General features: G+C 37.4%; 2 protein-coding genes across 2 annotated transcripts in view; both read left to right on the plus strand.

Moving 5' to 3' along the window:
• Positions 1–249, plus strand: part of LOC130106476 (transcriptional enhancer factor TEF-3-like) — a 44518-nt gene extending 44269 nt beyond the window's left edge. Inside the window, exon 12 of the mRNA XM_056272607.1 lies at positions 1–249. This exon is cut by the window's left edge and continues 11 nt beyond it. Within this exon, the coding sequence (XP_056128582.1) occupies positions 1–103 (103 nt within the window). The 3' untranslated portion in view covers positions 104–249.
• Positions 250–7425: 7176 nt separating this feature from the next.
• LOC130106477 (mucin-2-like) lies at positions 7426–11515 on the plus strand. The gene is made up of 3 exons (XM_056272608.1): positions 7426–7846; positions 8878–9012; positions 9828–11515. Exons 1-3 carry the CDS (start codon positions 7627–7629, stop codon positions 11453–11455), a joined length of 1983 nt encoding a protein of 660 aa, XP_056128583.1. The 5' UTR covers positions 7426–7626; the 3' UTR covers positions 11456–11515.
• Positions 11516–15170: the final 3655 nt, after the last annotated feature.

Consider the following 15170-nt stretch of genomic DNA (forward strand, 5'->3'; position numbering starts at 1 on the left):
CCGAGACACTCTAGAAACCTTGCTATGCATCGCTTACGTGTTTGAGGTGTCCACCAGCGAGCACGGAGCCCAGCATCACATCTACAGACTGCTGAAAGACTGAGAGACACTGCAGTGCCACAGCGCCACCTACAGGCCAAAAGCCCTGCGCTTCTGCAGGAGACACGAGGACACAAGCGCAAAGCACTCTCTAATAACACTGATCAGAGAAAGAGAATCTGCCGGAACCCTAAATATGAATGTCATGACATCTGACACCTTTTTTTTTGGTCCCGCTTTATATTTAGTGGCTTTAAGCACTATTTACTTACATCGAAAAATAAGTAATATTGTGTTCATGCTGAATTGTAAAACACTGTGGTTACATTTTATTTTAAGGTGTATTTGTTACAGTGTAATTCGATATTTAAGTACTTACTATAGGGTTAGGGTAGGATTAGGGTGTGGTTAAGGGTTAGTTGCATGTAGTTATGCATAATTTATTGTTATTACTATGGTAAGTACATGTAACATATGTAACTAACACTGTAAAATAAAGTGTCACCAACACTTGTGCTGCTACTGAGGAGTGATACGGGTAAGGTTAGGGACAGGTGTGGTTTAAGGGTGGGTTGCGGTGTAAGGGAAGGGTCAACAGTGTAATTACAAATGTATTTACATAAATTAATTACAGCTGTAATTACATGCAGGTGTTTTTAAAATATAAGTACAATGTAAAAATATGTATGTACACAATAAGTCGTCCATTGTATCAAATTATTAATTTCAATGTTAGTACATATTTATGGAAGCGCATTCACTTGAGGAAAAAAAATCTACTTTTCATGGAAAAAAAGTTTTTGCTCTGTTTTTCTGAATTTACGAGTTAATTATCTCAGAATTACGAGATGATTTTTCATGTAAAAAAGTTTTTGCTCTGTTTTCTGAATTAATGACTTAATTATCTCATAATTCTGAGTAACTCATTAAGTGAAAAAAAAATTTTCTAAGAAAAATTATCTCGTAATTCTGAGATAATTAACTCGTTAATTCAGAAAAACAGAATAGATTTTTGTTCTTCAAGTGAATGCAATACGCTTCCATACATATTAGTTAAAGCCACTAAATATAAAGTGTGACCTTTTTTCTTTTCTTTTTTTTTTGTATAATGGGAACTGTAATAGGACGAAATGCATGAGAATTTTTATTTTATTTTATTTTATTTTTTTTATCTCATTTTAGCCCAAAAAGTGTTCGTGTAAGCGTTTGTTAGTATGGAATACAGCTGGGAATGATGGTCACTTACCCGACTAACCTAGAAGTGGACAAACAGCAGACTTTCCTTCATATATCAGCGCAAACGTGAACGCCAAACGACAGACTCAAGTACTGAATGTTGATGTGTTTTTCATAGATTTGCCACGTTGTATATTTATCAGCCATATTCTTGGATGTGGACAACTTTGACTTAAAACGGTCAAACCGGAATGAAATTCATAGCGATCTGAGGAAGCACTCGTAACGAGAGATTCATGGCTTTTCTCTACAAGGGCTTGTAAAAACAAATATGTAACTGCTTATTTTACCGGATTCTATTTCAGTACGGTTACCTTAAACACAAATGTGTCAGATAACAGTTTGATATTTGGAATAAAGAGCGTGTGTTATCCGTTAAAATTGATTTGAAGTTATTTCTGTTGTGGTGCTCATAATTTTGTTTTAACTTCTAGTTCTATTTAAAAAAAAGGGTATGTTTACATGACAACGATGTACTAAAAACAGAAAAGTTTTTGAAAAGTTACGCGTCAAGACGACAACGCTGTCAAAAAGATCCTCGTTCACACGGATCCATGATAAGGGGAGAGGAGTATTGCGTTGAGAATGGATGTAAAGTTGGGTTAGCAATGGAAGATAAAGCCATGACGGATATTGTTACCTAATGGAAGCATGTATATGATGAAGAGAAGAGGTCCAAGAACCGAACCCTGGGGAACACCGTGTGAAACAGGGGCAGAAAAGGACTTCGCCTGGCGGATAGAGATGTAATTCTGACGGTCAGACAAGTAGGAAGTGAGCCAAAATAGGGCAGTTCTAGTTCTATTAAGAAAAAGGTACATTTGCATGACAACGATGTACTAAAACGTTTTTGAAAAGTTTTGCGTACAGACTACAACGTTGTCAAAATGCTCCCTGTTCACACGGATACACAAAAAACAATAATAATATTTTTTTTTATTCTAAATAGCGCCTTTCTGCAAACTCAAGGTCGCTTTATAATATTATAACAAGTAAACACGACAGCAGGCAAAAAGGCAATACAGAGACAATGAGCGTAGATAACATAACATGCATAACATTAAAGTCCCCATGAAATCAAAATTGACCAAACTTACTTTGTTTGCCTAAATTGATCGTTTTGTGGTGAACAATTCATCCATGCAAGTCAATCCACACAAAAAAATGTTTTGGCTCCGTAATCTTTAATCAAATTTTTAAAATGCCCCTCCCCTCTGCATTGGAGGACCTTGCCCGATGACGTAAGCTTTACGGTTTGGGCGTCTGCTTAACATCCGTAACCACGCCCCTCCAACTGACAGTAGACAGGCTGAATGAAAACACCTACTTTTCTAGATCCAATCAGGTGCTAGTTGCAAAAAAAGCCACGCCCACTATTTTGCCTCATTTAGTATTCCGTTTCTCTCGGAAATACGTCACAACACTGGAGAAAAGTCGTTTGCAACTTCCGGTTCACGGGGACTTTAAATATTATGTCATCAATGCAAGCTGATATGGAGGTGTTGGGAAAAGGAGCAGTGCGTTGAGAATGGATGTCAAGTTTGGTGTCATTTGCATAGCAATGGAAGTTAAAGCTACACTGTAAAAAAACTTAACTCATTATTTTGTGTTATCTTTTTGCATGTTTTTTTTTAGCTTAACTAACTTATTTCGATAAGTTGAGGACAAGAAAACTTAAAATTTCTTGTTGTCTGGACAATCTAGTTATCTATACACCAAAAAATAAGTTGAAATAACTAAAATGCTAAAATATTTTTTACAGTGTATGATGGATGATGTTAATGGAGGCATGTAGATGATGAAGGGAAAAGGTCCAAGAACCGAACCCTGGGGAACACCGTGTGAGAAAGGGGCAGTTGTGGACTTAGCCTGTGGGTCGTCGTTCATGAACGATCCGTTCATTGCGTCTGTCACGTGACAAATGAACGAAAGACTCGGAAGGTAAAATAATTATTTATGTTCCCTGTAAATTATTTTTGACTGCATTATAATGTTTTCTTAATTCAGAATATGATCAGGATTGCGTTGGTGGATGTGTTTGGGGAATTTGGCTGTTACAAGTATAACATTTAAAGCCACTTCAATGAACGAAATGACTCGAAAAAAGATTCGTTCATTTTGATGAACGAGATCGAACAAGAGAGTCAGTAAAATGATCCGAACTTCCCATCACTCAGAAAGGTAGGAAGTGAACCAGAATACGCCAGTTACAAAGATGAAATGAGAATACTCTGTGAGATATTGTGTCAAATGCAGAGGAAAGATCTAATATTAAAATGCAGATTTAGTCATAAGGAGATCATTGCCATTCCTAAGACGTGCTGTCAGTGCTGTGGAGGTTGCGAAAGCCTGATTGGACACATTAATAATAGAGGTTGTAAAATGACAAATAGGTTTGAAATCGCCAAAAAATTGCTGTATGGGCGATGTCACTTTGTAAAGAAACACTACGCGCATATAGACTGAACACGTAATAGATATGCATGACGTCACTGTTTTCACAAATTCGCCTTTATGTATATAACACAGAGACGATAACAGTGAAAACGGTGTCGTATAAACGCCCCCTTAGCCCTAAAGGTCAAAATTTTGAGTTTTTGATCAAGCAACAAATTGTTCATAATGTACTATACATACTAGAAAAATATTTTCCCTGTAACGGATTCTTTTCTGCAGGCTCTTAAAAGTATGAAATTTACTTCTTTTTTTTTTTTTAGAATACACAAAATTTAACAATACACCCATTGTCAACAGAATACAGAGAAAAAATGAGTTAACAATAACTTGCTAATGACAGTAAAAGATAAATAAGATATATAAAGAACATTAGGGTAAGAAATGAATTAGACAAATTAAAGGCATTGCAAATTGAAGTCGTGATTTCTTATTTAATGAAGACGAAACAGTGATGAAATACTTTCTGAATTCTTTCCAAAAAAAAAAAAAAATCTGATTCATGGTGTCCTAACATAAAGTCTTTAAAAGTTATGGTTTCATCATGCAGAATATTATCATTGATAGATGTGCCAATACACTTTCCTAAGTAAGTTTGTCCTTTGACGTTACAGCTCATGTTTGGGATCCTTCAGCCAATCAGCGTGGCACTTGAGTTTAAAAAGGATCTGGCGCCATCTAGCGGCAAAGACGCTCCTACATGTTGTAGTTCATCCTTCGTTAAACATTACAGTTTATAAAATATGATACTATTTATAATTGACATGTATTGTACTGATGCTGTGAAAATATTAGCATTCTGACTATTAATGACAATGATGTTGCTTAATTTACAAAATTATCTTAACTCCAGTCTAGCCTAAACCATGAAGAATCAATGCCAAAAATAAATGTAAGAATAAAAGTATTGGCATTCTTAATTTGTACTCTCTGTTTGTACTCTGATTTTCATGGCGCATGTCAAACTAAACATTTCCCCTTCAAACTGTGTTGTATTGTGTGCTCTCAGTGCCTGACCTGGCAAACTCAAGGCTGATCCCAGAGCAACAACTTCACCCTGGCGCTGAGAGCTCTTTCTCCAGCCAGTGTTCGCAGCCTTCATAGATCTGCTGTATTTTGGAAAATGGAGTGTGAAAGCCACTCGGCAACCCGATCCAAGTGTCTTTTGGCAAACCTGTGGCTGTAACACACACAAACAGTGGAAATGAGTCACAAACGGGGAAAATAGTATCGGCTTCTGTGATTGGAAATCCGGGCCTGCACAGTTAGAATAATCCTCTCTGATTTCTCCAGAAGGAATCAAGCACTTCTTCTCATCTGAGGAACAAAGAGCCAATGGTGTTCCACAGGGCAAGCTGGCATGGGACGTATCCCAGCTGACAAGAATACGCATTAAGTTATGAAAACGTTCCCAGCCGACACATAAACGACCTTAAACGTTGAAATATGCCTGAAATATTGTCAGCTGTTGTTAATATAACGTTGAACGCTAAATGGCTGAAAAAGGTAAACCAAATCACTTAAAAAAAAAAAAAAGATCTGTATGTTGAATCAACATTATGTCTTCAACAACACTAAAAAATTGCTGCCTTAAATTTTTAAGTACAATCAACTTGAATATTTAAGTTATTTCAAATTAAATTACATTAATATTAAGACAATAAGACAAATTAAAAATGAGTTGAATCTTTATAATAAAAAAAGGAAAGAATTGCTTAACTTATGATGAGTTAAAGCAATATAAAAACACTTGTTGTCATAATTATATAATTTTTTACAGTGAACAAAACAAAATAATAAAAAGTGCCTTTTAAATTATTATTATAATTATTTTATGATATTTTGATCATACCTGATCAATGTAGGCCATTATTAATAATAATAATAATAATTGTATATTCTGAGTGTTCTCTGAACATATAAAACTTTTTTCTTGGTTATGCAAACGTTAAGGGAACATTCCATTGTATAATTTTGTAAACATTATGGAAATGTTACTTTTTTTTAATGTTCTCTGAATGTTCCAAAACAAGTAACATTTAAAATGTTCAGAAAAAAATCCTCCAATGATAGAACATTATTATAAAAAACATAACAAACATACTATTAATGTTACTGAAGGAGCGCTTGCGTCATGTTCAAGCCAACAAAAATATTGTAGCCTACAAAATTAAACAAACATTGAATTTTTTTCTTAATGTTGTTGTAAAGTTCTTTAGTTGCTGTTTTAATACGTGTTAACTTATAAAATAGCAAGAGCTGTTGTGCCCCTTTGCCTAAATAAAGTGATAAATAATGAGTGTCACTGTAAAAAAGGATTTCACAGTTTAGTTGTTTCAATGTAGGTTTTTAAAGTTGGGACAACTTAAAGTTGCTGAATTTGTTCATTCAACTTATGTTAAGTTTCACTGTCGCAACGTTTGTAAATTGACTTAAAGGGATAGTTCACCCAAAAATGAACATTCTGTCAGTAATAACTCTCCCTCATGTTGTTCAACCCTGTAAGACTTTCGTTCATCTTCAGAACACAAATTAAGATATTTTTGATTAAATCTGAGAGCTGGATCACTCCTCCATAGGCTTCTATTGTAATTGAAACTTGCCAGCCCAGAAAAGTTATTAAAGACATCGTTAAAATAGTCCAAGTGATACAGTGGCTCAACCTTAAGATTATCAAGTGACGAGAATACTTTTCACACACATGATCAGCGTCGACCAATAGTGAGCCAACGTTCTGACGAAGCGATGCGCTGTTACACTACGTGAACTAACTCGAGGCCCACACAGAAGAAAATGAATAGTTGAATAAATCGTTATTTGGGGGTTTTTTTGCTCACAAAAAGTATTCTCATCGCTTGATAAACTTAAGGTTGAGCCACTGCAGTCACTTGGGGTATTTTAACAATGTTTTTACTAACTTTTCTGAAGTTAAAGAAGCCTATGGAGGAGTGATCCAGCTCTCAGATTTAATCAAAAATATCTTAATTTGTGTTCCGAAGATAAACAAAGGTCTTACGGGGTTGAACAACATGAGGGCGAGTAATTACTGAAAGAATTGTCATTTTTAGGTGAACTATCCCTTTAAGGAGAGTATTGCCACCTCAACTTAAAAACATACGTTGAATCACGTTCTCAACATTTATCGCGAGATCAAAGCGGATCTAAGTGCGCATCAGAAAAAAGGCGTTCGTCGGCCATGTTGGAGGGCTCATTGGCTTATCGGAACAAGACTGAAATCTTCCACTTATATTTTGACGATGTTTCGTCCAATAAAAAAAAAACATCGAAAGGCATCCAGTTGCTATGGTTGCAAATCTCCTCAGAGAACGGGACCGTTTACCAGCGTGTTTGGCGGATGAAAATTATATAAACTTTGTTTCCTTATAAAATATGTAAAATGTATGTATTTATTTCTTATATTTACACAATTCAATTTGGTTTTGACTTCCTTTGAGGGGGTCAGACACAAGGCCACACAAGCTGCATTTTATCGAACGAAATGATTGTTTATCTAGGGCTAGGCTACAAAAAAGTTAGCTGCTATAGAATTTGCATAGCAATTGCAGTTATTGGTTATATCGTGATTATTTTGATACAATAAAATGAAGACTGCAGCAAATAAAGAGCCTATTTTCATAAAACCACTTATCTGAGCATTTACTTAGACTATTTGAATAAGTAAATGAATGAATGTCTGGATGAACGAGGAGCACGTAATAAAGGGGTTAGCTCTAAACTCTGGCGCGATCTCGCTCGCTTCACGCGCGTTCACCATCACCATCATCATCATCACACCTGTTCCAGTCTGCGCAGGTTCCGCTCACCTGCGCCAGAAACACACTTCAAAACAACATGACTTGAGCTCCAGCCTCGCAGACCAGCCGAACGAAGCGCGCAATGACCGTGCCATGGAGTTTGCTGTGGATTCTGGGTTTGATCTGCTCCTCGGACTCCAGCTGCTCTCCGACATCTTACTATAAGAGCTGCTGGATCCGCAGATATCCAGGACTGTATGTGGATGTAGAGGAATCTCAGCGCAGAGGAGCTCATATCCTGAGGGTTTATCAGGACGAGTCTGCGCTCAAGTGCAGCAGAGCCTGCTGTCTTACACCAAACTGTGAGTTTATGCATTAAACTGACTTACTAAAGTAGCCCAAGAAAACTTAAAAACGTCTGAATGTCATTGCATCAGGGAACAAAACATTAAAGGAAGTGTCATTTATTTGAAAGAAAGACAGTAAAGCGTTGCACAAAAAAAAGTTTGATTGCTTTAATGATGGTGCTAAACATGAAAACACTTTTGTGTTTGTAGTCAGAGGAACATGTTGATCTACACGTGTGGATCCTCTGCTAGATCACCTGCGTGAACTTGAGTGAACTGACTTCATACATCCACTAAAAATCACCGAAACAGTTGACCAGAAGAGAAAGTCATGACGCAGAATGCAAATCATGCAGGATTTGCATTTACATTCAGATGTTTTATGTGTAATCTTAATTTTGAATATTATACCTATTGTTTTAGCTTTTAAAACCTCACAAACTTATTTGTGTGAAATGTTTAACTTGACAAAAGTCTACTTTTTTTTGTGCAATGACATTTAGTCAGACAACACAATTGTTTCATCATAATGCACGCAAAATAATACAGATAGTCTAATGCTTGTCTAATTAATATGCTTTTAGCAACGTACAAATTATGGAACATCACAAGCAATTTGACATTGAATTTTCAATGTACTCAATGCCAAGTTAAAAGTATAAACTAGATTTGTATCCAAAGCTATAGCAGAGGTAAAATGCTTTATTTTTTTTATATAAATATAGTAATCATAATAAGTAAAAAATAATTATTTCATAGTATATCTGTTTACCATATAGTAATATCATATGACATTATGGGATATTAGTTTTTTTTTAACTAAATGACTGATTAAATATATATATATGTGTATATTATAATTACCTTTTATCATTTAGACTTAAAATAAAAAAAATGTAAACAAATATTTATTAAAGAATGTGCTTGCACTATATAATGGAAATGCATAAATCAATATTTTAAGTATAATTCAATCTGAATCTTCAACCACCATAAAGACCTTGTTAAATGACTTTTGTAACTTAATTTATGAATTGCATGCACAGTCTCCTGCAACCTGGCTGTGTTTCATTTCAACACCACTCAGGACAGTGTGAACTGCTTTCATCTGCAATGTCCGACCGCTGAGAGCTGCATTCCTCACCGCAGAGGAAATGTCATCCTCTATAATGTCACTAAAGGTGAGAAACTGCACACCAAACTCTACTTTGGTTTGAGGAAATGTAAAACCATGATGATCTTTACTTTTCTTTTAATGGGGATTGAATGCATACACGAAACGTCTTCAATATACACTACCGTTCAAAAGTTTGGGGTCAGTGAGAATTTTATTTTTATTTTTTGGAGGAAAGAAATCAATACTTTTATTTATCAAGGAATAATTAATTTGATCGAAAGTGACAGTAAAGACATTTATAATGTTACAAAAGTCTTTTGAACTTCCTATTCATCAAAGAATCCAAAAAAAAAAAAAAAAACTGTACAACTGACAGACCAACAACTGTTTCAACATTGATAATAATAATAAATGTTTCTTGAGCATCAAATCCTCATATTATACTGATTTGTGAAGGATCATTTGACACTGAAGACACTGACACTGGTGATGCTGAAAATTCAGCTTTGATCACAGGAATAAATTACACTTTACTATATATTCACACAGAAAACAGCTGATTTACACTGGAATAATATTTAATACTATAACTGATTTTTGTTGTATTTTTAATCAAATAAGCGCAGCCATGGTTAGCAGAAGAGAATTCTTTTAAAAGTATTTAAAATCGTACAGACCCCAAACTTTTGAACGGTAGTGTAGATATAAAAGTCCCTTTTCTAAACAGGACATTTCTACTTTAAATCTGAAAAAATATGCATTAGAATTGAAACTACATGCATTTAAGCATGGAAACACTTAAGGTGAAATGAACATTCCCTCAGCCTACAAGTGTAAAGCTTGTTCATTAATAATCTGATTGCGATGTCTGGTTGTCAGGTGTGGATCCGGACCTGTTGGTGTTCGGGAAGCACTTCACCACCAACGTGCGTGTTCTGCCTCACATGTCTTCCTCGCGGCTCAATGTTTCAGAGCCGCTGACCTCTGACAAGCGTCAGTTCAACTATCCACCCGTCCGCTCCATCAGTCCTCCCTCCACTAGTACAAAAAAACCTACAACCCCCCAAAAAACCACTCGAGCTGTTCCTACTACACTTGAAGTACAACATAACCTCCCTCGATGTGCTACAACAACTCCGAGCACATCAGAACACATCATATCAACTACGTCACTCAATCCCCAACAGACGTCGACTACGCCACAGTGGGAATCAACAAAACTGCATCATATTACACAAACCACCTCTCAGACGAATGAACCTGATACAAGTACTGACACTTTAAACCACAGCATCCCAAACCCCTCGACTACAGCCCACCCAAGCTCTACAACTGACTACTTTGACTCTACTTTGACCTCCATCCCAATCAATGAAGCTCTTACTACCCAACAGCCTTTGGGATTACAAACTACATCTCTACAGACTACAAAATCTTTAGTGACGGCTTCTCAAAACCCTACGCAATCTTTTGCCAAGACTACCTCGCTACCCAATTCGGATGAGTATCTAGAAACAGTCAAGACAGTTACTTCCCAGTCTTCTGCGTCTTCACAATCGGAAACCTTAACAAACGCAAAGCCTTTGACTTCTGCAAACGTGCCCTTACAAACCCAAACTCAGATTACCCCTGCATATGAGACGATACAAGCTGTAACTGCTCAAAGCACGTCAGAGCATGTTATATCAACTACGTCACAGCTTAAAATGGACTCTACACTCAATCCCCAACAGACGACTACTACGCCACAGTGGACGACCACAAAGCCCTTAACATCTGCAAACGTGCCCTTTCAAACATCATCCCAAATTACCCCTACATATGAGACAATACAAGCTACAACTGCTCAAAGCAAGTCAGAGCATGTTATATCAACTACGTCACAGCTTAAAATGGACTCTACACTCAATCCCCAACAGATGTCTACTACGCCACAGTGGACGACCACAAAGCCATTAACATCTGCAAACGTCCCCTTTCAAACATCATCCCAAATTACCCCTGCAAATGAGACTTCTACCCCAACCCAAACTACTATTCAATCCCAACCAAAACTGACAATTAGCAGCGACACAAGAACCACCAATCCTACAATCCCCACTGATGACTCTACAACCCCTAGACACCTGACCCTAACTTTTACACACACCCGTATGGGAAAATCGGCAAATAATTTGAGTTCTTCCCCTACGAGCAGCATGATGGACAGTCAACCGTATCCCAACGACACGAAGGGTTACATCAGCCGAAACATCACTACAGGTGACGTACCTCGACCCGTTGGGGACGGAGGAAGCTTGACATCGGTATGGCATTTGGCGGCCAATACCGTACTAGTGGCCTTAGCGACTTGCGCTACCGTCACGTTCTGCTGCTGTTGTTCGGTGTTCGCGGCTCTGAGCTGGAGAGGCCGGAGGCGACGCAAGGGCAGGTACAGGACAAATCTGAGGGGGAAGAGAGGATCAATGAGACTCATCAAATACGTCATTGTAAGGGAAAGCTCGTAAAGCAGGGTTCCTTGGGTTAAGCTCGAACCCTAATCAAACACGCCTGAACGAGCTAACCGGTGAGTTCGATACAGGTTAGTACAGTGGCCCTCCAGGCCCAGATTTTGGAGAACCCAGACGTAACTAGTGGCTGCGTCTGAAATTGCATAGTCTCTAGGTACTTCCTTTGAATATGTAATTACCCTACGACCACTAAAAAGTACATTCTGTATAGTATGAATGTCTGTAGTATGAATGTAATCCGGATGTACTACATTCACGTTCATGTTGTCAGACACTTCATATGAAACGGACAGGAATGAGACAGAAAACAAACAGGAATGAGACCGAAAACCGACAGGAAAGAAACACGAATGAGACCAGACACCTGTAGGCCATCCGACTACTGTTTTATGAATACTGTGAATTCAGACATACTACTCTTTTTACACTCGCTTTTTGCCTACTTTATAGTAGGGACGTATGTGATTTCAGATGCAGACCTTGTTTTGTAGATGCTGCTAATGTGGTTTAATTCAAACTGAAGGTGGCTCACTTTCAAAACCACCAGAGGTGATCGTTCATTTTATAACTTGTTGTATTTGATGAAACATGCTCCGCTAAACATATTACTCATAAGCTTTCTTTTGAGTGTCATCCATGGACTATAAAAAGGAACTATGGAGTTACAGGATTCACCAGAGGACTTCAAAATACATTCTGGATCATTGGTTTGTCAACATGAACATTTAAAAATACACAGATAAAGGTTAAATGTTTACAAAGATTTATTCTCCAAATTAAAGATTAGTTATTGTGGTCCAAAACCTTGTATACTGCCTATATATATAGTGTTTTCTAAGACCACATGGAAGATCACATATGATTGATATATATATATATATATATATAAATGTCTCATTAGCGGCTGTTTCGATGGGCCGCTATACGTAATCCGTCCGCCATATTGGAACAGTCAAAGCCGGTCGGTGAACATTTGAGAGCAAGTTGACAGTACGTCTGCAATTGTAGTTAGATGCATGCATGAATATCTATATCTGCAATAGACTTCAGCAGATGATTTTGCTAAACTTAACACAATACAACAAGCTAACATGACATTAAATAGTACCATAGTAAAAACCTGTAATATTGAAACACAAACCAACACATTCTCACCGGTGACAGGTGATCCCATTTCTTTGGGAATTTAAATCTCGACAGTTTCACAGCCAAAAACTGTGCAATGTTGAAGCATCATTGATTCTTACTGTGAGGGACGACACGCTGACTGTTCCAAGATGGCGGCGCGCCAACATATCAGGAGCTGTCGAATGTGGATCCTACGTATACATATCTATGCTCACAATTGATTCTAAACTAATGAGACCATATTTGAGTAACCAGTCCATTTTTGCTATTCAATTAATTACAAGTAATTAATGCAAAAGTAAACAACACTCGTTTTGTTTCACAGAGCTTGTTGCAATGCATTCTGGGAATTGCATTCTCTGTAAATGATGAATGTTGCTTTATAATTTGGGCAAAACCAGGTATTGTATCATGTGTTAAAATGACGGAGGCTACATTCTGGAACAGATTTCAGCCACAAAAATTTGTTTTATAAAGGGAATGCATGAATGTATGGATTTTATGGAAGTCTAACTGTCTTTCTTGGGCAGTCTTATGCATGATGATGACGACTTATATTTTAATTACACCTTTAAAGACATTTTCATATATGAGTGAAAACAGTCTCAACAGAAAACACCAGTCCAGAACACCTGACAGTTTTGTTTTCAAAAGGCAGTTATTTGCTAAGTGCTTTAAGATGCGCAAGACTAACGCCGCTTTCCACGTCCAAATGGAGCCGGCCGGAACTTCTCGCTGAGGAGTTTGGTTTCTCCTTTCCCAGAAGTGACAGCTCAAAACAGGAACTAATGGAGTACTGGGGTATTTTTACTAGATGTTGGCTCAAAGCGTCCTTTCAGTGGGGTGCTGGTAATGGCACTTGAACCTTCAAGGGCGTGTTTTGAGTGCAGTGAGTTCTAGTAATGTTCTAGGGGTAATTGTTTCGAGATGAGAGGTGAACTGCCCCAGTTTATACAAACTAAACATACTGTCTGTTATTTAAATCAATAGTGGGGAAAATAATTCATGTTCTCATTCCAACCTTGCTTTATTTTCTTTCTCCATAAAATAAAAAGGCAGAATGACTCAATGTATCTCAAATTTTATGTGCTCTTTTATTTTAAATGATGTTGCATTGCAATCGCTCATGTGAAATGCAAGGAATAGGGTTCCCACCCACTGAAGTTTCGTCACGTATCCGATGAATTTAAAGTCCCCCTGTGGGGAAAATCAAGCTTTTATATGTTGTTTATATGACTATGTTGTGTTTTCAATGTGCTTTAAGACAAACCATGTGTAAATTCATAAGTCGACAGCATTGCTGAGTATTTTCTGCTTAAAACTGCAGTGAACCAAAGACTGCAGTCTCAAAAACACGGTTTGAAATCGCTGGTGTTTCTGACGTCACAAACGACCTTGTAACCAATCAGATCAACGTGTGATCGTCAACCAGTGGATCTCTGAGCTGAGGGAGTGAGTGAGTGGAGGTGGGGCCAGTAGCGCGGGAAGGGGGGTGCTGCGGGGGCTGCAGCCCCCCTCGTCATAGCCACAGCCCCCTTGGTGGGGGCTGTGGACTAACATAATATTGTACTAAAAAACGTGGGGGGAAAAATGAAAATAGACATGCTGTGTTTGAGTGTTCAAGCTACGGAGAAAATGAAATAAAGTTTGAATTTGTCATGCTTAGTTTGTTCCGATCAGAGCATGTGAGCGGAGAGCGCATTTCTGAATCCCTCCGCTCGCTCATTCCGCTCAGGGTCGCGCGCTCAACCCAGAATGGCCTGCTGGTTCGAAAATATGTGGAATAAGGGCTGCCTCCGACTAAAGTTTTCTTCTAGTCGATTAGTAGTTGTTCATTTTAGCCACTGTGGACACATCGCCCCTTACAGCGTTACGTAGCCTAATATAGCCGCACTCAAGCGCACGCCCGCACTCATAAACCTTGCCACAAAGAACCGGCGAAAGTAATGATTATTAATGTGTCAAAAATAGCAAGGAGACATTTAATTGTTTATTAATAAACAGGTGTTTTCTGTGTCGCTGCAAAGATGAAGTTATGCGGACTCGCCATGAACGCCAGAGAGAAATGCACATTTGATTACATAATCAGAGAGTAGGCCTAGTCTATTTCTTTTCGTTTTGAATAGTTTCGTTTAAAAGAAGACATTTCAAGCTAATAGATATCCTATATTTATAAAATCTGTGAGGCACAAGCTGAGTTTCGGCGCCCTTCAGTTTACGTGCAATGCATGTGATCGCCGGCGCCTTACATTGTCTGCTATATTTGCTTCTTATTTAGCTATTAAATACAGGCAATTGTTTGATAAAACATATCAAAATTAAGATACAATTTTTACTAAACGAAAATATTTTTAAAAGAGTCTTTCTACAACAACAACAATAAAAAAACTTAGTGAAGGTAAAAATCATGTCTTACCCACTCCTCGTGACATGTCTCCAGACATTTTGGGTATTTCATGATCTCATGTATTATGTCTTTCTCACGCTGCGCGCTCACTTTCATAATCAACATTGATTAAATAAAAAATAACATTAGCCTATAATATTTAAACATAAATATGAAACTAAATATGTTTTCTTTAAT

This window comes from Rhinichthys klamathensis, unplaced genomic scaffold (genome assembly GCF_029890125.1).
Source record: "Rhinichthys klamathensis goyatoka isolate OS25496 unplaced genomic scaffold, OSU_Roscu_1.1 h1tg000341l_1, whole genome shotgun sequence".
Taxonomy (NCBI): Eukaryota; Metazoa; Chordata; class Actinopteri; order Cypriniformes; family Leuciscidae; genus Rhinichthys; species Rhinichthys klamathensis.

What these genes read in the sequence shown, in the direction of transcription:
- LOC130106477 (XM_056272608.1), top strand. Translation starts at nt 7,627, where the DNA reads ATGACCGTGCCATGGAGTTTGCTGTGGATTCTGGGTTTGATCTGCTCC. An exon ending in CTGCTGTCTTACACCAAACT is followed by an intron (nt 7,847 to 8,877) that starts GTGAGTTTATGC and finishes TTGCATGCACAG; the next exon opens with TCTCCTGCAACCTGGCTGTG. An exon ending in CCTCTATAATGTCACTAAAG is followed by an intron (nt 9,013 to 9,827) that starts GTGAGAAACTGC and finishes TCTGGTTGTCAG; the next exon opens with GTGTGGATCCGGACCTGTTG.